General features: G+C 42.2%; 1 protein-coding gene across 25 annotated transcripts in view; it reads left to right on the forward strand.

The window, feature by feature from the left end:
* The window catches only part of IQSEC1 (IQ motif and Sec7 domain ArfGEF 1), a 306,001-nt gene that overhangs the window by 244,952 nt on the left and 34,441 nt on the right, over nt 1–26,608 (forward strand). For 24 of the 25 annotated variants that reach the window (XM_083420791.1, XM_083420786.1, XM_083420804.1 and 21 more), the window contains 2 exons: nt 9,976–10,258; nt 14,158–15,419. In XM_083420791.1, the coding sequence (XP_083276917.1) occupies nt 9,976–10,258; nt 14,158–15,419 (1,545 nt within the window). Of the gene's footprint in view, nt 1–4,502; nt 4,519–9,975; nt 10,259–14,157; nt 15,420–26,608 lie in introns of those variants that run through there. The other variant, XM_083420795.1, reaches the window with a different exon arrangement.

Below are 26,608 nucleotides of genomic sequence, written 5' to 3' on the forward strand. Positions count from 1 at the left end.
CGGGAGCGCTCCCGCTGCTGGCGGAGAGGTCCGCGATGCCTGCATTCGCCCCATAGGACGCACCCAGATTTCCCCTTCATTTTTGGAGGGGAAAAAGTGCGTCTTATAGGGCGAAAAATACGGTAAGTATTGCAGTGCATGCTTAAGTATCCTCCTGGGCCGTGTTCAGAAAGTGGTGGGGGGAATGAGTGTTCAGACCCCTGGGCCCTCACTTGTGGGGTGCCTCAGGGTTCCATCCTCTCCCCCATGCTTTTTAACATCTATACAAAGCCGCTGGGAGAGATCATCAGGGGGTTTGGACTGGTGTCCATCAATATGCAGATGATACCCAGCCTTACCTCTCTTTCAAATCAGAACCAGTGAAGGCGGTGAAGGTCCTGTGTGAGTGCCTGGAGGCAGTTGGAGGATGGATGGCAGCTAATGGATTGAAGTTGAATCCTGACAAGACAGAAGTACTGTTTTTGGGGGACAGGGGGCGGGCTGGTGTGGAGGACTCCCTGGTCCTGAATAGGGTAACTGTGCGCAGCCTGGGAGTCATTTTGGACTCACAGCTGTCCATGGAGGAGCAGGTCAATTCTGTATCCAGGGCAGCTGTCTACCAACTCCACCTGGTACGCAGGCTGAGACCCTACCTGCCCGCGGACTGTCTCACCAGAATGGTGCATGCTCTAGTTATCTCCCGCTTGGACTACAATGCGCTCTACGTGGGGCTACCTTTGAAGGTGACTCGGAAACTTTAACTAATCCAGAATGCGGCAGCTAGACTGGTGACTGGGGGCGGCCGCCAAGACCACATAACACCGGTCTTGAAAGACCTACATTGGCTCCAGTACGTTTCCGAGCACAATTCAAAGTGCTGGTGTTGACCTTTAAAGCCCTAAACGGCCTAGGCCCAGTATACCTGAAGGAGTGTCTCCACCCCCATCGTTCTGCCCGGACGCTGAGGTCCAGCGCCAAGGGCCTTCTGGCGGTTCCCTCATTGCGACAAGCAAAGCTACAGGGAACTAGGCAGAGGGCCTTCTCGGTAATGGCGCCCACCCTGTGGAACGCCCTCCCAGCAGATGTCAAAGCGATAAATAACTACCTGATATTCAGAAGACATATTAAGGCAGCTCTGTTCAGGGAAGTTTTTAATCTGTGATATTTTAGTGTATTTTTGGTTTCTATGGAAGCCGCCCAGAGTGGCTGGGGAAACCCAGCCAGATGGGCGGGGTACAAATAATAAATTATTATTAATGTTGTTGTTGTTGTTGAAAGTAGTCAACTGCATTTAAAAGGAGGTCTTTCCTCCAGCCTGTCAGAAATTTGATAGGTTTGCTTCCTACTTGGTGAAATCTGTTGGGAATGCTGGACAAGAAGACTCATTGAATGACTCACATGGTTTACCCAGAGCTCCCATCTCTCATCTGCCTCAGTTCACGGAAAGCACAATTAATACAATTCCATGTGCTCCGTAGGCTGGGTGACTACTGCAGAGTGTCTAGCTTGATGCCTGCATCAAGCTGAGTTAGTGTCAAATCATGAATGGAAATCATATGTTTCATTTATGCTGGTTTCTGTTTGCTTCTGCTGCTCAAGTGTTTCCTCTCCTTCCTCTCCACTTCCCAAGTTCTGCTATCTCAGAAGTTTCTAAGTATAACAGCTGCTTCCATGGCTGCCATGCTTTTTGTTTCTAGCCACGTTAAGAGAGCTTCATTTCTGGTCACTGACACTACAGTAGTTTCCTACAATTTTACCAGCCAAGAGGTCTTAAACCTATTATAAAATCATTGTTAGAAGCAGTAGGACATTTTGAGGCGAGTAGAAAGCTGTTCAGAATCTTCTAGCATTTGTGTATGTCAGCCTAAACACTTGGTTCTGGGCATTGTAGCAGTTTTGGGCCATAATCGCAGGGAAATATACCAGAGCAAACATTTGGGATGGGTTTGATTAATCAAGCACAGTCTTTGACCCGGAAGTTTGTTTGAACGGACAGTGACTTTTTTGTTCATAGGTTTATGGTTTCCACACAGTGCATTGTTGCACAATGTGTGCATGATCATACAGAAAAGAACCTTGGCTTCCTTCGTGACATTTCTAGTAAACTTAAATGACCTGATGTTACCCTACATAAGGGGTTTTTACTTTTTAATAAAGCCTTTACCTATGGGGTTACTTTAGGAACCTGATCTTAAAATTCCTAGATCCTTTAAATGCTGAATGCTTTGAAATGCCTGTATTAAGGAATATTACAGTGGCTGGAACACTGAGACTGAAAAGGATTGTTTATGATGCTCTGAAACTATATTTTCTATGATAGGCTACATTATGATGGTGGATTGGATAGACTTAAGGAGGAAAAAGACAGTATGGCAGGAGCAATGGTGTTGTTAAAAAAGGATTTACATAGTCAAATGGTCTTTTGCCAAAAACGGAAAACAGACCACACACTTAGACTTTAATACTTTTCACATTTTGAGAGTAACTGATACTGAGCTTGGTGGTACTTGGTTCATACATAGCACTCGGTTATTAGGCATTTACAGCACCACAAGATTATTCTGAGCAACAGGTTATCTGGATCAGTAGCAAAACAGGGATAAAGAAATTCTACCATGTTTATCTTCTGTGGCCTACATTTATTATAATGCTGCATTTATTATAAATTTGGATCATTGAGACCAGCCCTAAAGCTCATTGCTCCAGCACAGAAGTGTGTATACCCTATCCTAAAATTGGCTGCTCTACTGAGATGCCCGAAAGACTTAATCATTGCGTTACATTGCAAATATGCAAGCATAAGTGTTTAGCAGGTATTTTGACTTAATATAGCCAATATTTGATAGAAAATTTGTTCATCTGTGTAGAAACCTTAAACATAAAAATAAGGTTTGTGTTATTCTAAGCAAGATCTGTGGGAATCCATAATGCGACATCCATAATAGGAATCCTATTAGAAGAGGTTTGTGCAGAACAACAGAGAAACATATAAAAGCAGACGTTTCAAAACCAGCCTCTTGAGATTTTGACTGGTCCTCAAGAGTATTAATCAGTTACTAAAACATACAAGCAGACACAAAGATTTTTAACCACTTTTTTCTTTTAGTTTTTCTCCTACAATGTTAACGCAACTCTTAATAGCTTGATGAAGGCCCTTACTGATTTCAACTGACTGTACAACAGCTGTCTGCAAAGTATGAGAATTCTGGATCAATGATTGAAGGTAGTAATTGAGAAGAGTGCACACACTTCATCTGTCAATTTAAAGGGGAAGAGAGTCTCTGGTGATTTGATGAGCTTCATTAGTTGGCAGACATAGCAGACAGTAAATTTGTAATTGATTGTAGATTATTTTGCTGGTTAGGTTAGGTTTGCTTAGATTTCCTTTCAAAATATTTTCGTTCTATCATGGGATGTCCAAGAACAATGTTTGTTCAAACTCATGGAAATGTTTCCCCCATGCAACAGGATCGTATTGGGGAAAATACAAAATGTTTTAGAGAGCAATCAACTTGGGCACTTAAATGATTCAGTAGGATTTGTGTTTTTTATTTGCACACTACATGGAGACTTTACTCCTATTTTTGGCAAGTAAGCCATACTTTTAAAATGATCCAATTCCTATGGGGCAGAATGTGAATACAGTGGTACCTCGGGTTAAGAACTTAATTCATTCTGGAGGTCCGTTCTTAACCTGAAACTATTCTTAACCCGAGGTACCACTTTAGTTAAATGGGGCCTCCTGCTGCCGCCGCCACGCGATTTCTGTTCTCATCCTGATGCAAAGTTCTTAACCCGAGGTACTATTTCTGGGTTAGCCGAGTCTGTAACCTGAAGTGTCTGTAACCTGAGGTACCACTGTATTGCCATAGACAAAATGGGCAAAGCTTTACCATCTGAATGCATTATTAGACATTTCTGTTTTTAGTATCTTCCAAGGGCTTTGACACATCTTTCAGCTAGAATACATGTCATTTATTTACACTATGTCTTTTATCAAAATTCTCAAGTGCTGTTTCAGCAGCTGCAGTGGAAGCAGAAGCTTGACTCACTGTAGGTAAAACAGTATAATATGCTAGGAACCATTCTGCTTGACCACACTTGTTCATTTTCACTGTACCTATCCCTCCCATTGATGCTAAAATCTAAAATGATGCATTGGCATGGCAAGCCCATTCCAGTGTTGTGGCTACTGATACACAGCCTTGATACTGATAACAAAACACGTATCAATTTTCATACATTAGGTTAAAAATGTAATTCTGTTTTTTATTGTTGAAAAGCCAACAGGCAAGAGCATGCAAAGAGAATGAGCACCATGTTAGCCCCTTACTGGTAAACCTGAAATAAATAACCTTTGTAAAAGGCCTTCTCTCTCTTTATGGAAACATTGTGTATGGCTCCTTCACATAAGCAGGTTACTACTGCTGTTGTTGGCTGTTTTAATATAAACAGGCCCCAGAGTAGGTACAGTCATACCTCGGGTTGAATGTGCTTCGCGTTGAGCGTGTTCGAGTTGGACCCACCCACAACCAAGAGGTCAGTCTCCAGATCTCACTGCAACACGTGCCCTCTTTTAGGGAGGACACGATTCACAATATCTGTAAAGAAAAATAATCCTTTTACCTGACTCCACTATTCTTTCCAACTGCCAGCCTGAAATTTAACTGCTACTTTGTCTTATGTCAGTTATATGCACCCATATAATCCGTTGTGATGAATTTCATAGGCTCAGCTGTATTACCTACTTTTGGGCCACCCTGTATACACATAGTGTTATTGTCTCTGGTGGCGACTAGCTTAAGTTGCAACCATTTTGTGGTGGATGACCCACCAGTCAAAGACCAGTTGATCCCCCACTTGTAATTATCTGGTCACCTGTGATAAGAAATGCTTCCACATAATTGGACACTTCAGAAATTGGACACTTTTTAGAACACAGATGGCTAACAGTGATGTGCTGAGATCTAATCAAATATGTATGGGTTTATAAATTTGCGTCACTTTTGCAGGCCTGTGCACATTTAGTTGGTTTTAAGGCTGATTAGTATGCAGTTTGTATGTTTTATTCCAGTTGTGTATTTGTGTTTTAAAATGGATGTCTATTTATGCTTTTAATAACAACAATTTTATTGTTGTTTTATAAGAAACAAGGATAATATTAGTTAGTATAAACTGATACATATGACATTTCGAAATGGCTGCTCTCCTTTGCTTCTGAAAAGTGCTTTTGGTTATATTACATTTTTTAACTCCGTAGAAGCCAGAAAGTCAGCTATAGGTTCTCCTGATATGAAGAAAATGAGTTGGAAGTTATGAACACCTTGTTTTACATCTTTACATAGAACCATTTAATCAGCAACAAATATGAAACTATTGTTAGAAGAAATTAATTAAATTTCTTTTATCTCATGTGAAACAGGTGGTTCAACTCTGGTAGCTTAGATACACAGTGTGCATATCCTGAGTCCACAAGCTAAAATACAAGACAGGCTTTATTTTTCATCAGCTGCTGTCTGCATGTTGGTAGTTTTGTTTGATCAGAATAGAGCAGTTTTCTTTGTCCTCTCTGGCATTCAGAATTCAACATCCCCCATTAGTTAGATGACCATTGACTGACTTTTTGATGAGGCCAACAGATGACCTTGTTTTGACATGTGTTTCTTCAGTTGATGTGCTACAGTTTAGAGGGGAATAATGGATAGAGAATTTGTAAGTCATGTATTCAAATAATGCAGAAGAAAACCTAGGCTTTGATAATGAGGACTTGATTGAGGTTATAAAGCTTCTGCATCCTTTTTTATATTTGATTTTTTAATTAAAATCAAGGTTCCTGATTCAGAGAAAAGGCAATGTTTCAACATACATATTTTCTCTAAAATAGATGTGTATGAGCTTTTGTAAAATAACAACAACAATTTATTTATACCTCGCTCTTCTGGCTGGGTTTCCCCAAGCACTCTGGGTAGCTCCTAACCGAATGTTAAAAACACAATACAGCATTAAACATTAAACAGGGCTGCCTTCAGATGTCTTTTAAAAGTAAGATAGTTGCTTATTTCCTTGACATATGCTGGGACGGCATTCCATAGGGCAGACACCACTACTGAGAAGGCCCTTTGCCTGGTTCCCTGTAACCTCACTTCTCACAGTGAGGGGACCACCAGAAGGCCCTCAGTGCAGGATGGTCCAGACAGAACGATGTGGGTGGAGACACTCCTTCAGGTATACAGGACAGAGGCTGTTTAGGCCTTTAAAGGTCAGCGCCAATACTTTGAATTGTGCTTGGAAACGTACTGGGAGCCAATACAGGTCTCTCAGGACCGGTGTTATATGGTCTTTGCAGCCACTCCCAGTCACCAATCTAGCTGCTGCATTCTGCATTAATTACAGTTTCTAAGTCACCTTCAAAGGTAGCCCCACGTAAAACACATTGCAGTAGTCCAAGCAGGAGATAACTAGAGCATGCACTCTGGCAAGACAGTCTGCGGGCATGTAAGGTCTCAGCCTGTATACCAGATGGAGCTGGTAGACAGCTGCCCTGGACACAGAATTGACCTGCTCCTCCATGGACAGCTGTGAGTCCAAAATGACTCCCAGACTGCGCACCTGGTCCTTCAGGGGCACAGTTGCCCCATTCAGGACCAGGGAGTCCTCCACACCAACCTGCCCCCTGTCTCCCAAGAACAGTACTTCTGTCTTGTCAGGATACAACCTCAATCTGTTAGCTTCCATCCTCTAACCGCCTCCAGACACTCATACACGACCTTCACTGCCCTCATTGAAGTATTTCCCCCCAACGATTTCCCCCTGTCTTTCTTATTTCTTGTTACTTCCATAGTAAGAATCACCATAACCAGTGCTGCTTATAAGCAGATAGATTTGTCTTCGGCTTCTCAGATCAGGGCTCATACTTAGCCTATACATGCAATGCATGAGCCATCTTACTACTACTGTTGTTTAGCATATGTACGTATGGTGGTATTGTCTCTAGTGGTGATTACCTTAGGCTGCAACCAAGGGGATGACCCACCAGTTAAATACCGGTGAATTAGACAGTTTTTTAAGAATGTGCTACAATTTTTTAAGTCTCTGCAGACTTCTTGTCACTGTCAGCTACGGTTGTAGTTCTGATACAGGCAGCTGTAACAGCTTGCTTTCAAAACACTGGAATTGCTGCAGAGGAATAGGATTGTGATTGAAATACTACAGATTCCTTCCTTTACTTACTTCCTGGGACCAAAATACTTCTTTAGAACTCATACAGGCTTTTCCAAAATCTTATTTCAGAAAAGCAGCATGATGAGTTTTCTTAAGGTTCACCTGACATTAGCTTTCTGAGCTATAGCTGGCTGGTTTGTTCATTCATCTCTACAGGATTTGGCAGGAATTGCATCCTGGTCTTATGAGTTTGGCATATTACTAAATCCTATCTTCACGTTGAAGCATCTCAGTGCTATTGAACTGTATCTCTTAACAGTGGAAAGATAATGCATATTCTAAGTTTATGAAGTTGCTGGGGAACGTCTGGCAGCAGAGTGGAAGTGAAAAGACAATTTCAAATGACAGGAGAAGGCATGCAGTTGTCCCTCTTTCTATACCATAATTGCCTGCCAGCTCCTGTGACTATGCATACATTCTCCCGTGGCTCTTCAGAAGGAGATTCCTTCCCCCCACCACACCCACCCACCCACACCCACACACTGATATTCTCACTGTAGAGATAGTTGAAATATGGGTCAGGGTGAACCTACCTTCTTTATTCACGGTCACCTACTTAATATACAGTTCATATTTCTTCAGTTTTAGCATTGCTTATCTGTGAAACTCACCTTCAGACTTTATTTTATTGGCATCACAAAAATATTAGATTCGTTTAATTTCTGCCTGAGGGGAAAAATGAAATTCTGCATACCTATAGTACTATTGGTGTTTTAACAGATTTTACATGGCCATGTAAATATTCTCACTGATTATGGTAATCGTGATAGCTTTACAAGTAGTAATTACTGTGATCTGATCAGACGACCATTGCCTTTACTGTGACAGCTGTGCCAATTCGTTGACTGATTATTATTGTGGGCCTGTATGTTCTGTGCTTATCCTAGTGCCACAAGCATCCTCTTACACTTGCTTGTACTATAGCCACTTCAGAGATGCAATGTGTCACGTCCTGTCAAGCGTCTCTAAAAAAATATATCAGAATGGGTATGACTGCCCATGTATGCAGCCAAGATTTTCTTTGTAGCACCCTGAATCCCTATATCTCTCTTAAACTTCATAGTATGAGTTTGCAAATAGTAGATACTCCATTAAAAGTGCTGAGCAGAGTTGTTATACCTGTCCATCATGGAGGAAGCACGTCCAAAACACAAATTGTTATCATTTTTTTAAAGTGCTGACTGAAATCTCAGTCTACCTGATCAAACTGTTCTACCACTGTAAAAATTCACCCCATGACAAAATCCAGTAGTTTCATTTTAATGCAGCACATATAATTTAAACATTACGCCACATATACAATCTTAGTGCCTTGTTTGAGGGAAGATGGGGAGAGAATGGCGGCTTATAGATGCTGAGGAAATGCTATAGAGGTTTTGCCTTGCCTTGCCTTGCCTTGCCTTAGATGTATTTTCTGCCCACCCAATCTCAGCTGGGGACCTCAAAATGAGCAGTGTTTTTAACGCAAGACATTTCCTGAAGGATGTTGCACCACAGGGAACTTCCCCTTTATTCTTCACAGGATGAAAATCAAATTATGAAAACTGGCATTACAAGGATGGAATGTCTTTGTTAATGATAAAAATGTGGTTGTTACAAGAAGATGAAAGTTCCTAGTTTCAAACCAGTATCTATAATCAGTAATAGAAGAAACAACTGTGCTTTTATAATACAGCATTATACAGGATGGGTCGAGGAAAATGCAGTTTACGCATATACAAGCATTTTTTCCATTCTAGCCGTGATACTTCTAAGTTTTCACTCTGTGTTTGAAGCTCTGTGTGATAGTTAAGGATAAATCTTGTATAAAATCTTGTCAAAATATGCATTGATTAGCTTTTTCTGTTCTTATTTAAAAAATGTAATACATTCATTTTTGGAAACATTTTGGTATTCTTACTTGCATGGCATTGCACTAGAGCAGGGGTGGCTAAAGTAGTGCCTTCCATATGTTGTTGGATTACAGTTCTCACCATACCTGACCTTTGACCTTGCTGCCTAGGATTAATGGGAGCTGCAGTCCAATGATTTCAGGAATGCAGCACTAGAGAATTATCCGGTTTTTATAGAAACTTGCATCAGTAGGTGTTAAATATGATAATCTATAGAAGGAATAGATGTCAGAACTGCCAGCAGCCTTGAATTGCGGCGCTCAGGAGAGATAGCAGTCCAGGAACTCAGCCATAATTTGCACTCTTTATTGCTTCTTGGCGTATTTACAAGCAGTTCAAAAAAGGCGATCCGGTCATCATGGAGAGTTGTTCCGTCTGACGTCTTTTTTCTTGGGGTGGGGCCAGCACAACCACCTTCCCAGCCCCCTCCCTCCTTCCTCTGTGACGAGAGGCACTAGCTCTCGGAAGTACCCCCTCCCTCTCAGAATCGCTCCCCTCTGATCCCCCTTCTTCTTCTTCTTCCCTTTCCTCTGAAGAAAAAAGCTACTAATCAAAGGAGATTTCTCCCGATAACCTCCCATCCTTTCCTCCCTCGCTGTCTGTAGTTCCCTGACAATAGGTAACCTGTGACCCTCCAAACTTTGTGGGACTCTAGTTTCCATGAGTTCCAACCAGCATGGCCAGTTTTCAGGAATGATGAGAACTGTAGGCTAACAACACCAGGAAGGCTACAAGTTTCCTACTCCTGATCTGCAGCTTTCCAATACAAATGACAGCAACTGAATTATTATAGATATGCATTGATTGTATATGAAGTTTTACTTGAAACAAGCTACTGGGATCTTAATCTTAATTGCCTTTTCTATTTCTTCTTTTTGTTTAGTGTTGAGGGTGAAGCTCCTGGAAGTGAAACAGGCACATCATTGGACAGTCCCTCTACCTATCATCAAGGAGCTATTACTCACAGTTCAGCTCTAAGCCCAGACCATTACGACCATTCTCCATACGGGCTGTATTCTGTCTCCCCAGGGCAGCAAAGGCCCCGGAGGCCAAAGCTTCAACACTCAACATCCATACTCAGAAAACAAGCAGAGGAAGAAGCTATTAAAAGGTCGAGGTCACTTTCAGAGAGCTATGAACTCTCATCGGACTTGCAGGATAAGCAGGTACTTGAACTGTGCAGTTCTATGAATCAAGCTAAAGTGTCATGGAAAGGTTATTCAGCCATTCCTGGAAAATAACAGGATATTATTTTTTTTGCGAGTCTGTTCCATAATTTGGCATATCTGAATAATATTAATGTTTCCTTCTTCTGTCTTTTTCCATGACTTGCTAAAGAATCAGCTGATATTAATGCTTAGCGAAATGACTTCCAAGAAAATGCCTCCCTGTATTTGTGCTATGATTTTGCATATGTGGCTCATTGCTTAACTTGTGGAGCTGTGCCAATTTTTTTACTAGAGACTGTGCCGTTTAAAACCAGAAGGACTTGGTTAGTATATAAACAAACTCTTTGCCTGGCCTCTGTATTAACAAAGTCCCCATGCTTTCAGTCAATCAGTGCTTCTTTTAAGCTTTCTTTTAAGACTATGAACCAGGGTTTTTGCAGTTCTAGGCAAGATTGGCTTAATGGTTTTTTTCTGCCCTACCTCTGACTCTACCAAATCCATATTACCAAGACTACAACTTTACGTGGCAAAGCCCACATTATCACACATTTCTGGTATTTCTTTTTCGAGAGGACAGAAGGTTTACTTTTAAAATTAAGAAATGAACAGATGCTCATTAGAAAGCAGGCTACCAGTTAAATTATTTTACTTACCCATAAAGTTGTGAATACTACAATACTTATCAATTTAGGATCTCATTTGAAGTATTTTCATTTGTATCACATCATTTGTGCTGTTTACACAGTTTAGAATGTTGAAATCTAAGATGAATATTGTAACTAGTAATCAGGACATGCTTGGTATAGGCAGAGGGCCTTCTGGGCAGTGGCAACCTCCCTGTGGAATGCCCTCCCATCAGATGTCAGGGAGATAAAGAATTTCACAACTTAAAAAAAACATCTGAAGACAGCCCTGTTCATGGAAGTTTTTAATGTCTAACATTTTATTACTTTTTATATTTTGCTGGAAGCCACCCAGAGTGGCTGGGAAAACCCAGCCGGATGGGCAGGGTATAAACAACAAAATTAGTAGTAGTAGCAGTAGTAAGCGATCATGAAGAATTTAATAAAGATAGAATATTATTATTTTGACAATTCATTAAGGGCCTACAAATTTTGAAGTGCTGGATAAAGATAAAATGATTCAAACATGATAATTTCTTCATTCCTCCTTTTGCCCTTATTCATCTCTCTCATCATAAGCTTCCCAGGAGCACTGAGTTCACTGCTGTTGGAGACATACTGTTGAACCAGATTGACCCCTCCTTTATGTTCTTATTTTGAATAAAGGGAATTTCTTTATGGTCTGCCTGCTGTGGCCAGGTGCAGACATAATATTCCCAATTGACTAGATTGTTTGTCCTCTGACCTTTGTGAATACTTCCCCTCTTCCTTGGTTTCACCTTAACCATTACATTTGCATCGGTACTAACTATGGTTCATGCTAATCAGCATTGCCCTCATAATCATGAACTTGAAGTGGGTTTGCACCTAGTTATGAGGGTATCTAGTGAATGTTAATAAATGCAGATAGAACATTGTTGCATAACTAAAGCAAACAGATGCCATGAAGGAGCAGTGGCGCTTACCTGACCTCCTAATAGCTGAGTCGCTGCTGCATACCAGAAGGGAGAGAGGACAGCCAGTGGCGTAGCGTGGGGGGTGCAGGGGGGCCCGGCCGCACCGGGCGCAACATCTGGGGTTAGGGTTAGGGGCGCAAATCCACGGCTTAGGGGGCGCAAATCCACGGCTTAGGGGGCGCAAATTACTTGCCTTGCCCCGGATGCTGACAACCCACGCTACGCCACTGAGAACAGCCAAGTCGCTGCCAGCGTTTTTTCACTACATTGACCTGTCCCATTACACAGTAGTGATTCAGCTGTCAGGAGGGCACGTAAGTGCTGCCACCCCACCATGTCATCCTGTACAAAAGCAAACCATGGAACAACAGCAGCAGCAGCAACAATTTATTTATACCCCGCCCAACTGGCTGGGTTTGCCCAGCCACTCTGGGTGGCTCCCAACAGAATATTAATAACAATAATAATAAAGCGATAAAACATAAAACATTAAGCATTAAGCATTAATGGAAGGTAAATAAGGATTCGTTTAGGGCAGGGGAATACAGATGCCTGCAACATGTTCCTGGTATTCTCACTGTGAATTTGGAAGCAGAATCATTTGAAAGCAAATAAAGCATGCCTGTCCAATAGTTTAGTACCGTAAAATGACTTGTGATATTGAGGCTATTAACTGATCTTTTTTTTAAAAAAAATGCTTGAGGTGAAAAACCTCAACTTTTTTTTATTAAAAGTAATCACTGCAAGCAGTTCTATAATGTGAACTTCAGCTTAATTCAAATTTTAACATCCTATTTTTTTACTACTTTGCCTCTTTTAAAAATACACCACTGCAGTGATGAGAATCATTGGCAGTGTATCATATCAACGTAGCCAAGGATTTTCATAATTGCAAATGCACACAAAATTCTTGGTGGAAAGAATATAAAATAGATTAACATGGATCGTAATAACTCTTGTTAAATCTCCTGCGGGTATCTGTGAAGCAGACAAGTTTTCTCCCAATTCATACAAGGAAAGCCTGAGGGAGGAAGTTTAAGTGTGAAATGTCATCAGTAAAATTGTTCATAACTGTTGAAAGGAAAATCTGACAAGGAATTGATTCAATTATACTCCAAAGGCACAGAGAATGCAATTTCTTGCTTTGTTAAAATTTCATGTATGCAGCATATACAGTGGTACTTCGTAAGTTGAACAGAATCTGTTCTGGAAGTCCGCCTGACTTCCAAAACATTCAGAAACTAAGGCTGCAGCCAATCGGAAGCCACATTGAATGTTCAGGTTCCAAAGAACGTTCGCAAACCGGAACACTCACTTCCAGGTTTGCAACAATCAGGAACCCAAACACAAGGCGTTTGGGATCGAAGATACGACTGTATTGGAACATAGGAAGCTGCCTTATATGAAGTCATACCACTGGTGCATTTAACTCAGCATTGCCTGCACTGACTGGTAAGCAGCTCTCCAGAGTTTCAGACAACGGACACTTCCAGTCCTGTCTGGGGATGCTAGGAATTGAACCTGGGATTTCTGTGTGCAAAGCAGATCCTGAGCTATGGCCTTTTCCATGGTGTGGCCACTCTAAACATAATTTAAGCTTAGGAAATGCAAGGGTCAGTAACTGGTATCATTAGTTCTATAACGGAGCAATGCAACGTGACCATAGGAAACTCTTCACTTTTCTTTTAATGTAGGTTAGTTGCAGACCTAAAAAAATACTTCTTCAAGTTCAGTTACAAAAACCGTTTGCATTTAATGTGGTTGAGTAAATAACTATTTTTGCCAAATTCTTTTCATAAAGAATACCAGTTGTTCTATTTAATTCTTATCTAACTTCTAACTGCTTGTATCAACATTTAAAAAACACACACACACCTCTTTATTTTATTTATTTTGAGGTTTCTATCCCATACTTCTAGTATCTAAGCACTACTCATGGAAGCATACAATTTAAAATCACAACGCCATGTGCAATTTAAATTGTTGCACTTGTTTTATGTGAAAGTAAGTTTTGCAGAGGTAAGTGTCATATCTTTCTGTGTTAATAAAATATACTTGTGAGACAGTTATGAAAAGTATCTTCTTGGCGGATCATTTTACGTGCACTTGTACAGGTAATTTTCTATTGTCACAAGGTGGCCTTTACTTACTGAGCATATTTCCATCTCACAAATCTTTTTAGATCGTAAGTTTCCTAGGAGATACATTTTTCTGAGCTAATTTTGAAACACTTATTGCCTCAGTACTGTATTAGAGAGCCATGCAGTAAGCACTCTTAGTGCATGAGTATTATCAAATATTTATATTTTCTTTTTAGGTTGAAATGCTAGAACGGAAATATGGAGGCCGTCTCATAACTAGACATGCCGCTCGTACAATACAGACTGCTTTCCGCCAGTATCAGATGAACAAAAACTTTGAGCGGCTTAGAAGTTCTATGTCTGAAAATCGTATGTCAAGACGCATTGTTCTATCCAATATGAGAATGCAGTTTTCGTTTGAAGGACCTGAGAAAGTCCACAGTTCCTACTTCGAGGGGAAGCAAGTTTCTGTTACAAATGATGGGTCAAAACTAGGAGCCCTTGTCCAATCTGAATGTAGTGACCTTGGTGAATCGGCTACAATGAAATCTCCAGCAGCGTCCACTGACTTTGCTGATGCCATAACGGAACTGGAGGATGCTTTTTCGAGACAAGTAAAATCTCTTGCCGAGTCCATTGACGATGCATTAAATTGTCGTAGCATGCACTCTGATGAGGTACAGATACCTGATCAAGTCAGAAGTCGGGAAATAGAGAGGGACAGTTGTCAAACTAAACCAACAAGCCATAATGTGGACCACAGGAAACTTGATGAAATGACTGCATCTTATAGTGACGTTACATTGTATATTGATGAAGAAGAACTATCCCCACCACTTCCTCTTTCCCAATCAGTAGATAGGCCATCTAGCACAGAATCTGACCTAAGACTTCGGTCAATGAACCCATCTCAAGAGTACTGGTCTATGACACACAAGGATCATAAGATAGATACTGACACGAGCTGCAGAAGTACCCCTTCACTAGAATCCCAGGAACAAAGAATGAGAATGGATCATTTGCCTTTGCTAACTATAGAACCACCTAGTGACAGTTCAGTGGACTTAAGTGATCGCTCAGAGAGGGGATCATTAAAGAGACAGAATGCATATGATCGAGGAATTACTAGTACGCAAGGTAGTCCCAAGCATATCTCACATGGCATCCCTACCAAGATAATTTCCCGAGAGGACCAGGAGACTAGACATAGACCAAGGCCTATTGATAGCCACTTAGCCATTAATGGCACAGCAAACAGGCAAAGCAAATCTGAGTCTGATTATTCTGATGGAGACAATGATAGCATTAATAGCACTTCTAATTCCAATGATACAATAAACTGCAGCTCAGAGTCTTCTTCTCGAGACAGCTTAAGGGAACAAACACTGAGCAAGCAAACGTACCATAAAGAGACTCGCAATAGCTGGGATTCTCCTGCCTTCAGTAATGACATCATCAGGAAACGTCACTATAGGATTGGATTGAACCTTTTTAATAAGTGAGTACAATGCATTTTTTACATAGAAAAGAAATTTATCACCAAATCGCAGGATGATTAGATATTTCTGCAGTTCCATTGTGAAGGTTAACATGATCTCCAACAATGGCTGTCTTTGGGTGTCATGCTAAACCAGGGTTGGGGTTGGACTGCAACTCCTATCATCCCTGATTATTAATAATGCTTTCTGGGGCTGATAGGAGTTGAAGCCAAATATGGAAGACCACAGGTTCACTATCCATGTGTTAAGCTATGGTTTAGCAAAGTGTGGGTGAGCCCAGCCTCCTCCTAAACATGCAGCCAGAAGGATGAGTTCAGAAATTTATGGTTTGTTGTGTCATTCGGACCAACAAATGGTGGTTAGTTTCATGCATCCAACATCGAACCATGGTTTCTGAAGTAGTTTGTTTGAACTAGCCATAGTTCACCATAGCTTCATGTTCTGATGATATAGCAAGCTGTGGTTAACAGATAGCGGAAGCAAATTCTTTCAAATTCCTCCTGTGAGCATGTTCATGTGTCACCAGACCATAGTTTCGAGTCATGTCTGATGCAGCCCTTTTGTGTGCACACTTGTCTTTCCCCTGTTTTCAGCATGTTTACTTTCTTCTCTCTTCCCACCCTTCAGTTGCCAATTTACTGCTTTAAATGCCAATTATTATTTATTTGTATTTATTTATTTATTTATTTATACATACATACATACATACATACCCCGCCCATCTGGCCGGGTTTCCCCAGCCACTCTGGGCGGCTTCCAACAAAACACTAAAATACAATAACCTATTAAACATTAAAATCTTCCCTATACAGGGCTGCCTTTAGATGTCTTCTAAAAGTTTAGTAGTTTTTCCCCTCTTTGACATCTGAAGGGAGGGCGTTCCATAGGGCGGGTGCCACTACCGAGAAGGCCCTCTGCCTGGTTCCCTGTAACTTGGCTTCTCACAGCGAGGGAACCGCCAGAAGGCCCTCGGCACTGGACCTCAGTGTCTGGGCAGAACGATGGAGGTGGAGACGCTCCTTCAGGTATACTGGACCGAGGCCGTTTAGGGCTTTAAAGGTCAGCACCAACGCTTTGAATTGTGCTCGGAAACGTACTGGGAGCCAGTGTAGGTCTTTCAAGACCGGTGTTATATGGTCTTGGCGGCCGCTCCCAGTCACTAGTCTAGCTGCCACATTCTGGATTAGTTGTGGTTTCCGGGTCACCTTCAAAGACAGGCCCATCTGCTGCATCCAACCAAGTTCTGTTACACATGCCAGGTCAAGTCCTCCATCCATGATCAAGTCATGGATGGCAGTGGTCTTATGAATCATTGACCTGGCATTGCACAGCAGCACCTTCAGGTCATGTGGGTATCCCTTGCTGATTCTAGTATCCGTCCGGTCAGGACCAGACCCAATGTGCGTATCTTGGACAAGTAGTATTTAAAACACACACACACAGAGAGAGAGAGAGAGCCCTTTTGTTGTCCTTCATATAAGAAACATTTTCTTTTAAGCAACGTTAAAAGGACAAAAAAGTTTTTTCCATCTCATCCATTACTGTTTTAATCCAGTGCCATCAGAAAACAGTCATATTGGGGTGAAATCCAGTGTTAAACCCACTCAGAGTAGACCCACTGAAATCAAGGCAATAGGTCTACTCTTATGGCTTAGTTGGATAGGACCCATTTTTTATAAATAATTAACAAAGCTATTTGCTCTGGCCAGAGTGTGCAATAGGGTTAAAAATTATTTGTTTTTCCAAAGGGCTTCCTTACTTTCCTTAAGCATATATGCTTTTTGACGTAACTGGCAGTGCTTTCCTTCCTGATTTCTTCATATCTAAATATTATAAAACAGGCTGTCTACATATTCTTGTAATAGATTTAATACTGAGCATGGAGTTTAATTTATTCAGTACCATATGGGTTAAGTTAGTATTGCCGATAGTGTAGTGGCTGATTGTCAAAATATTTTTTCACACACTACATATACTTTATTTTCCATGTAATACAATGTATAAAAATTGCATATTTTAAATTTATAATTTCTTTTCTTGAGACAGCATGGAACTAATACAGATGGCAGAAGGTAATAAATAGTGATTTTTAAAAATCAATGTATTGTTAGCCTTACAGTAGCCTAGTGGAAGAGTTAGATCTAATTAAATTAGTGTAATCTGATTATTCTATTCATTGGCATAGTCCTGCTTACCTTTGATTGCTCCCAATATGTTCCATAAAGGCCTTTGTACACTGTTGGGGCTAAAGAAAGGTATAATCTACCATTCTGCTGTTCCATGCACAACTGGAGGGGCGTACACTGACTGCTCAGAGCCTCAACAAATATGGGTACACAGGGCTAGGAGACTTTATTGACCCAGCAGGCATGCAATAATTCATGTTGTTGTGATTGCCAGGCGCATTGACAGCAGCTCCTCCTCTGAAGCACAAGCTGTGTCGCCCTGTTACTTGGCAAGGAGCTGTTGCAGCTGCTTATGCAGTCACAATTATTGTTGCACAGCTGGAGATAGGACAGAGGTTTACTGGAGCCATACTGCCTGTACAGGTGGAAGAAAGAATCAGCGCAGCTGCTGAGGCTCAAGCTGCAAGCGTTTAGGATAATACTGTAGTAAATTTTGCCATCATTAAAGGGGCATATTTATAGCACTAAGTTTTTGTGAAATACATACACAACTGGCTTGTGCTGAACACCATGACTTGGCATTGAATGCGTGAGCTTTGGGGTCATTTGCCTCCTCCTCCTGTTGTAGGAATGCCAAGGTCTGGTGTGCCATTTGAATTGGCAAGCTACTGTAGGTTTTTGCCTTCCAAACCAGAACTGGAAAAATGTCCTTTACATTGGTTTTTTTTCTTCCTGTTTGGAGGGCAGTTTGGAGTTAACTTGTTTGGCTGTAATGGCAAATTATGGTTTGCTTGAAACCAGAAGTCAGAGAGAGAATTGAAGCATTCGTAGAAAGGCTGGCATGTATGAGCTGAGACTTGCTTGTGTAATGCAAAAATATGAGAAGCAGCTCAATACTTTTTTAAGGCAGACAGTTTGTTATATCCTACCTAGCTAAACATAGTTTGCTGCGCATGGTTTAAACAAAACCTTGAAAGAATCATTATTTTTACCTAGGTGCACTGTCAATTTTATTTAGGAAGTAACCCAGCTGTGACATTTTAAATATTTAAAATCTTTAATAACTTCACTCTTATTTATCTTTCTTAATATATTTATATTCCACTTTAACTCCAAGGAATTCGAGATGGTATATATTGTTTTCCTCTTCCCATTTTATCCAGGCAACAACCCTCTAAGGTAAATAAGGTTGAGGAGAATGGTTGGCTGAATTCCTAGTCTGACCTCTCTAAGCACTTTACTGCACTGGCTCTTCCCATTAAAGAGATGAACAAAAGAGCCACATCATATAAGTACTGTGCCTTTAAAGTGCATGGTTTTCCGCAAAGAATCCTGGATCCCGTAGTTAGTTACGGGTGAAACTACAGTTCCAAGGTTATTTACGCAGCCTTATGATTTAAATGTGTGTTTAATCTGCTCCCTGTCTTTAACAGTAAAGAAATAATGTTTTGTTGTTGTTGTTTAGTCGTGTCCGACTCTTCATGACCCCATGGACCAGATCATACCAGGCACTCCTGTCTTCCACTGCCTCCAGCAGTTTGGTCAAACTCATGTTAGTAGCTTCGAGAACACTGTCCTCTGTCATCCCCTTCTCCTTGTGCCCTCCATCTTTCCCAACATCAAGCTATTTTCCAGGGAGTCTTCTCTTCTCATGAGGTGGCCAAAGTATCGGAGCCTCAGCTTCAGGATCTGTCCTTCCAGTGAGCACTCAGGGCTGATTTCCTTTAGAATGGATAGGTTTGATCTTCTTGCAGTCCATGGGACTCTGCACAGCATAGCTCACAGCTTCTCTGAGTTATTCAAGCCCCTTTGCCACGACAAGGCAGTGATCCATGAAGGAGAAATAATGTTTTAATTAAAGCCAAAAAGAAAATGTGGTTTGGAAACATTTTTTTAAGTTTTAATGCTTTTAAACCATTCAGTTTGGTTTTAAGTTTGAAATTCTATGATGCTGGTTTGGACAAACCTGATACCAAGAATTCCTCTCTCTCCCCTTCAGTTAGCTTATTGATCTATGTTGTTGTTAGCTGCTGATCCATCTTGCTGTGATGCAGGCACACCCCTTTTGAGGTCTCACAAGAACTGTGAAGATTATCACTCCATGGAATTATCAGGTGCCTCCTGTCATTTTTGACTTTTCAAAGTACTCTGAGGCTGTTGCTGAAAAACTAATCCCAATACAGTATTCCATGTGGGAGAGACCATAAGATGTTTTAAATGGTTTCGCTATACTGATTGGTGTCAATGCAGAATAAATGCCTGCTTTTTCTTGATGATGTGGTAGATTTCAAAAAGCCAGACTAGGAGTGCTATACAGACTAGAAACATTACACAATAATCTTATTTTAGCTTGCTGTATGAGTTTTGTTAGTTGTTTGCTTTTTCCAGTTCAGCTTTCTTGTCTAGTTGGTTTCCGTGTTCTTCAGACACATGTTGAATCATCCATATTCCAGGAATAAAGGACTTTATGAGTTACGTACATGCAGTTTGCTTAGTGTTGTGAATCACATCAAACAGCTTGAGCATCACACAGTTCCTACCTCTGTTACTGTGAAGCATTTTTAAGGAGGAGCACTGAGAAAGCATAGCCATGTGCAGGTCCTCTTATTCCCAGTCATGTGAACATGCAGTGAACCATTAAATTAGGTAATGTGTGATGTAAGGTTTTACAACGGATGAGGGGTGTAAAATAATTTTTTGTTGCATTGGCCTGTAAGTGATTTGACATAATTAGAAGATCAAATAGTTTTTGGCTAAAGGCCAAATGCAATTTCCCCATTGCCTGCTGTGTTTGTTTGTTTGTTTGTTTGAAGATGACAGTCAAAGCGCTGCTGAGCACTAGCATAGATTGCAAGCCCCCTTCCACCTCTGACCTCATAGGTTCCGTACCTGGTGCATTTTAGTATACAGATAGGTCCTCCCCCCCCAAGTTTACATGCATTCAGTATGTGTGTGGCTGTGTATATGTGCATCGCGTTGAACCCAGAAGTGACCTGGAAACATCATAAAGATTTAACTGAAACATCACTAAAAGGGCGGGGCTGAACAGGGTGTTTGCCGTCTTTTTCAGTGGGTTTCAAATATACATGATTTCACTGACTAGGAACGTAACCCCCACGTTTAAATGGGGGGTTGCCTGTATTATTTGGGCAGCTGCAGGTTTTACTGTTTTCTGTCACTTGCTTACTTTTTATATTGTTTTTATATTGTTTTACTGTTTATTGTAAATTGCTCTGGTTTCATTAGAGCAGAAGGCTGGAGTGTGAATCATTTCAAATAAATAAAAGTTATTTTTTTAAAAAAAAACCTGGGTTACTAATACAGACAGATACAGGGAGAGAGTTCACAGGGTGTCCCTCAACTTGTGGGTTAGTTTCTTTGTTTGTTTACTTACTTAATTACTTATTTAAGAAAGGACACTTCAATAACATACAAGAATGAATAAATAAACTGAAAAATGAAAACGTACAGACAAAATGAATTTGTGGATTTAATGGTAGCTCTTTTCTTTTCCCATTTGTGACATGAACTGGCTGCCTTCTAAATATTTATTTGTTAAAAGTAGCAGATGAATGCTGATGAATTTATTTGTTTATTCATTCCCTATTCATTTATTTGAAGGAAACACTATTTTAAAGAGCAAATCTGCTCCAGGAAGCAGTTTCTTGTGTGTAGGACGTTTCTTGATGACATGGGCAGAGTGACATTCCGGCATCGTGCACAGCCAACTTTTGCATCACGTTTGCAGAAATTTCTTCTTCTAAAAATCAGCTGTGAAGAGAACCATAGTGAGGACTCAGCCAAAAAACACTATAATTTCATGCACCTTATATGCAAGTAGGATTGCTTCCAAAGAAAGATGCACCTTTAACATACAGGTGAATTTAAACAAGCTTTGCAAACTCTTGGTGTAAAGTTGCATCTAAGCAGGCTACAGTCCATTTTGCTTCCAACCTTTTTACAAGTTATCTCATAGTGCTACCGCAATACAACTGCTGTCACATTTGCAAAGCTAAGCAAATGTTTCAAATTGGACACAGGACTCAGGGGTTGGACTAGATGACCCTCGGGGTACCTTCTCGCTCTACAATCCTATTGTAGCCTTTTTAATCCACGGGTAGGAATAATTGTTGCACCCGAGCAGAGACAAAAGGAGCCAAACGACACCAAGGGGTTAATCCAGAGAAAGAGCGTTTTATTCTGCCATCCGGAGGGGCAGAGGCACCTGTGTGATTCAGTTCACAAAAGACAGGCCGCACCGAAAACATTTTACAAGCAGGTTTTATCCTTTTTTCAAAACCCCTTTTTCCCTCTCCCCCTTCACAGATTCCTACATAGAATGTTGCTTTTTTCGTTCCCTGGTTCTGTTCCCGGAAGTATGTTGCAAATCAATGTACCAGGACAAGGTTGCTTAGATCTGGGAACCGAAAGGTTTTCTGTTCTCAGCTCTGGGTTTGTTACAGCGTTTTTGTTACAAAGAGGACTGCTTAGCTTGTGCTTTTTGTCTTAGAGGAAATTGCAGTTTTTAAAATGCGTACGCCGAGGCCTGGCTGGGGGGGGGGGAATTCACAAACAGTTTTTAGGGCTTTCTGGGGTAACCCTAACTGTACCCCTTCATTCCATACCTCTCAATTTTGGACAGCCTTTTTCTCAAAAAGGCTCGTCCCAGGAAGGCACAGGCTGATATTCTCGGGTCAGAGCTATAATCTGGGGGCGAAGCATGCGAGAAATCATATTGCGTGTCATTGTATGCAAGCATTGCAGCAAGCAAGGTACAGAAAAGCAAAAAATTAGCAAAATGAAAAGTGGGCCAAGCAGCAGCAAAAACAGGCCTTTTACCCATCCTAGTTTTGGCAACCAGTCAAGCCATGACATGTCCCATCCCTCCCAAGTTTGGGTAGGAATATGGGCCACTGTTTCAAGTCCTGCTGCCAAATTGCGAATGGCCTCACCATGATCAGAGATGTTAAAGCAACAGGCCCCACCTGTGAGATTTAACGCTGCACAAAAGCCGCCATGTTGCGCCAGGAGAAAGTCCAACGCTAATCGGACTGAGAGAAACGCATTGCGTGTCTCATCCAATTGCGTGGCAATTAGCCTAAGGGCCGTGGCTGTCGTGTTAGCAACAATCTCTACCACTGCCTGGAGTCTGATTATGCGGTTCAAGTTATAGATTGGCCCCCTTGTCCCAGAGATTTTCTCTCCCCGATTCCAGGAAGCTGGCGCATAATGGGCCAGTATCCTTTCCGGAGGCCACTGATTTTGGCCCCAATCCTGGGAGCTGCCACCTGCAAGTGTTGCCAGGTCAGCCGAACGCCTCCTTCTAGGGGGTACAGAGGGTATTTGGTCAGGAATCCACATGGGGGGTATTAAGTAGGCTGGAAAACAGACCCCATACCATCCTCTTGGGAGGGCATGATAGGCCTTTCTGCCACACACCCAGTAAACGTCCTGACCATGGGCAGATATGGTGCCTGTCAGCAAGCGGGCCAGGCATGCAGTCAATTTGGAACCAGAAAAAGTTCCTGTCTTGGACTCAGGCATGTCAGTTGGGGCTGGGAAGGTACGATCACAGTGGGAAGTGCCCACATAGGTCTGAGTGTCACTGGCGTCATTTGATTTGTTGACACAAAGGCAGCCAGTGATCCTGTGAACCTGGAAAGGGACGGAATGATTCCATAAAGAAGAATGGTTGCCCAGAGGCTGGAAGGCAACAAGTGGAGTTGTAACCAAGGATTCATTCCAAGGCACAGGGAGGAGTGGCATTCCTCCCAGAGCATCTACAGGGGCCAGAGTGCAAACGGCACAATTGGTCCAATTTGCAGAGAACGCAACCATCTCAGCAACCTGAATCCACTTATTATATGTGTGGTGGGCCCCCCACGATTGCAGCAGTTGTCTGGTCACTGTGAGTGGTATTGGCATATCAAAGATCAAAGGCAGCAGAAATACCAGCACGGGGACCCACAGTCGTATTTGAGCCATTGTATGCAAGTGGAGGGGCTTAGGTAAGTGCTAGAGAGTGGGCTGGGGTGTAATTAAGCTGAAAGAAAAGACCCACTAGACACCCTCCTCTGCAGGGGTGGTGTAAAGCAAACCAGGCACAGGTACCTTCAATAAAGTTCAGTTATGCAAAAGGAAAGAAAATAAAATGTGAAAATGTCCTCTTTCAATCCATGCTGGATTCTTGAGCCGTGCAAAACGTCAGCTTCTGGAGTGACGTGAGCAAGGCGGTAGTCTGGTGGGCGTTCAGTCGTCTGGTGGGCGTTGGACATCTTGGGTCTCTTCCAACAAGGCTGGAGCGATGTCTGGGCGTCTGGGGTGAGTCGAAGGGGCCAGTGCAGATCAGGTGTCACAGATGCTGGTGACTTTAACAGCTGTAGAGAAACAGGACAGCCTCTGGCCGGTTTACCTGTCAAGAGAAGAGAAAAAGAAACACACGGCAGAACGACTGTACATTGACAGATAGCATTTGCACCTAAGGTATAGGCCTAGCAAACATTAATTCAAAAGGGTATGCTTGGCAGGAAACTTCGCAAGGGGTTAACAGTTCTGTTCCTTGGGTTTAGTTTTGCCAGCTGAGATTTTTTTTTTTTTTTTAAAGTCTCATTCGTGTGCTCTAAATTTCAGAGCTCTCGTGGCCTGTAAGCCATGTTGCAAATTTCAGTTTATTTGCCAAAGACTGCCAGTCTCTGTAGAAAGAACAATGCGCTCCTTGCTTCTGGCAAAGTTTCAAAGTTTCAAAATTCCTATGTTATGCTGCGGCTCCTTTTTCAGAGTAAAATTGCACCTTAAAAAGAAAAACTTGACAAAGTTCACAGAAAGCATTCACTTGCTTTTAAGAAAGTCACTTTCCTCAGGTTAGTGCTTGGGGCAAGGGGGTGGGTAACCCTTGGCCTTCTGGGTTTTTTTTGGCTGAACCGTAAATCCAGAGAGTGTGGGGTTCAGGGTAGCTGGTTGGTGAGAATGCAGCATTTTCCTCTTGGGATAGCAGCCAAGAGATAACGCTCTGAAGCTACCTCCAAGCGCCTGGTGCAAGGAGAAAAAAAAAAAAAAAAAAAAAAGCTGATGTCCTGTTACTTGCTTCTAGCTGCAACAGTCTTTTAGCAAGAACAGAGATGAGAAGAAATCATTTTTGAGAAATCTTATTGTTCCCAGCCTGTGGGGGTGGGGTGTGTCGGGCGTGGGGCCTATGGGCATTCCATTTCCCAATGACCCTCTTGCCTGCAGATGGTGCACTGGTTTCTTCCCTAGGCGTCTTCTTTCCCTCCCGTGGACACCCTCTTGCATTTTTGGCTTTCTGGCTGCTTGAAGACAAACCCCTAATTATTTTGGCCGGGTCCTCTTCGAAAGAAGGATTCTGATTTAAAGTGCTTGGAGGTCTGTGGTCCTGTACCAGGGGGTCCACAGGGGGTCGTACAGTCAGTGGGTGGGCCATCAAAGTGGAGTTTTAGCTACCCCAATTGCAACATCAGTATTGTCCGCTGCCCTGAGGGCATGTATCTTGCGGATTTTCTCAATGGTCAGTATTGTAATCCTAGGGCTTTTAATCCCTTGGTTTTAATTGTCTCTTTTTTAAAAGTTCTGTCCTATGCGACTCTCAAAGCCTTCTGCTCTGTTTCTTTCTGTCTGCCAATTCACATCCTTGCATTGTGCTGCTTCTAGAACCAAGAAGCCACATCCAGCTCACTCTTTTAAACGGTTCTACATACTGGAACACTCTGTCAGACTGCTTACTAGTCCATCTCTTTATCTAGAGTTCTTCTGAAGTCATCATCATCACCATCATCATCACCTTCCTCTTCACCTTCCTTGCCTGCATCAAAAGGGGGTTGGGTAAGGGGAACCTCATTTAGCCCTGGTGCAGTTGCTGCATAGGGTGGAGGGGGGCTAATTATTCCTCCTTCCTCTTCTTCTGGGACTGTTCTTCTGGGACTGGCAAAACTGGTGGCTTTTTAACTTGTAATTGTACTGAACACAGTTTGACTTGGGCAGTCACAATTCTATTTTTCCGAAGCCATGAGGGATTTTGATCCACATTGGCTTTCCAGATAGAAATATAGGGAATCTGGTCTGTGTGGGCTTTGAAAATGTTACTCCATAAAATGTTGACCAAGTTTGGATCAAAGGATCCTCCAGGAGGCTATTCTGGTAAATACGAAGGCCAGTCAACTTCACATAAATGTTGGAGTCTGCTTTTTTTGAGTTTACATCCCCACTCTTCTGCTTTCATGGCACTTTTCCAGTTTTCCAGAAAGCTCTGTAGTGGTGTCTCAAGAATTGTTTTACTGCTTTTATTTCCCATGACTCTGGGATCCTGGGGACACTGGGACACTCAGCCCTCCTAACGTTATTTTCTCTCACGCAGTCACAGGCCAGACGTTGCTTTCAACGTCTCACACACTCAAAACATTCACTGGAGTGTCCCCACACGCACATTCAGAAAAAAAAAGAACCCATGCACCTCCTCCAATCCCCTTTCCCTCCCAAAAAAATAACCACAACCGGCAGCGTTTAGACTTCGACCGGGGCCCAAGAGCACTCTACTGCTTCTTTTGGACACAAAAAGAACCATAACCGGCAGCACTTAGACTTCGACCGGGGCCCAAGAGCACTCTACTGCTTCTTTTGGACACAAAAAGAACCATAACCGGCAGCGCTTAGACTTCGACCGGGGCCCAAGAGCACTCTACTGCTTCTTCTGGGCACAAAAAGAACCCTAACCGGCAGCGCTTAGACTTCGACCGGGGCCCAAGAGCACTCTACTGCTTCTTCTGGGCACAAAACCAACCATAACCGGCAGCGCTTAGACTTCGACCGGCGCCCTGCAGCACCCTTTTTGCTGCTTTTCTGGGCAATACCAAAACCAGTGGCACTTCTTCTACCCTGCTGGCGGAGTTGATCAGACTCTCTTATTGCTCCCACCTATCCCTGTGGAGCTTACCTTGTTCCTCGAGGTACCTTCTTTCTGCACGGCCGTTGCTCTTTCTCTCCGTCACTTGTCGCGTGTCCACTCAGGAACGGGTGGCCAGTCCCTCCCACGAAGATGGCAGGATGCGCGC

The sequence above is a fragment of the Podarcis tiliguerta genome (genome assembly GCF_965153285.1).
Source record: "Podarcis tiliguerta genome assembly, chromosome: 2".
NCBI classification, from domain to species: Eukaryota; Metazoa; Chordata; class Lepidosauria; order Squamata; family Lacertidae; genus Podarcis; species Podarcis tiliguerta.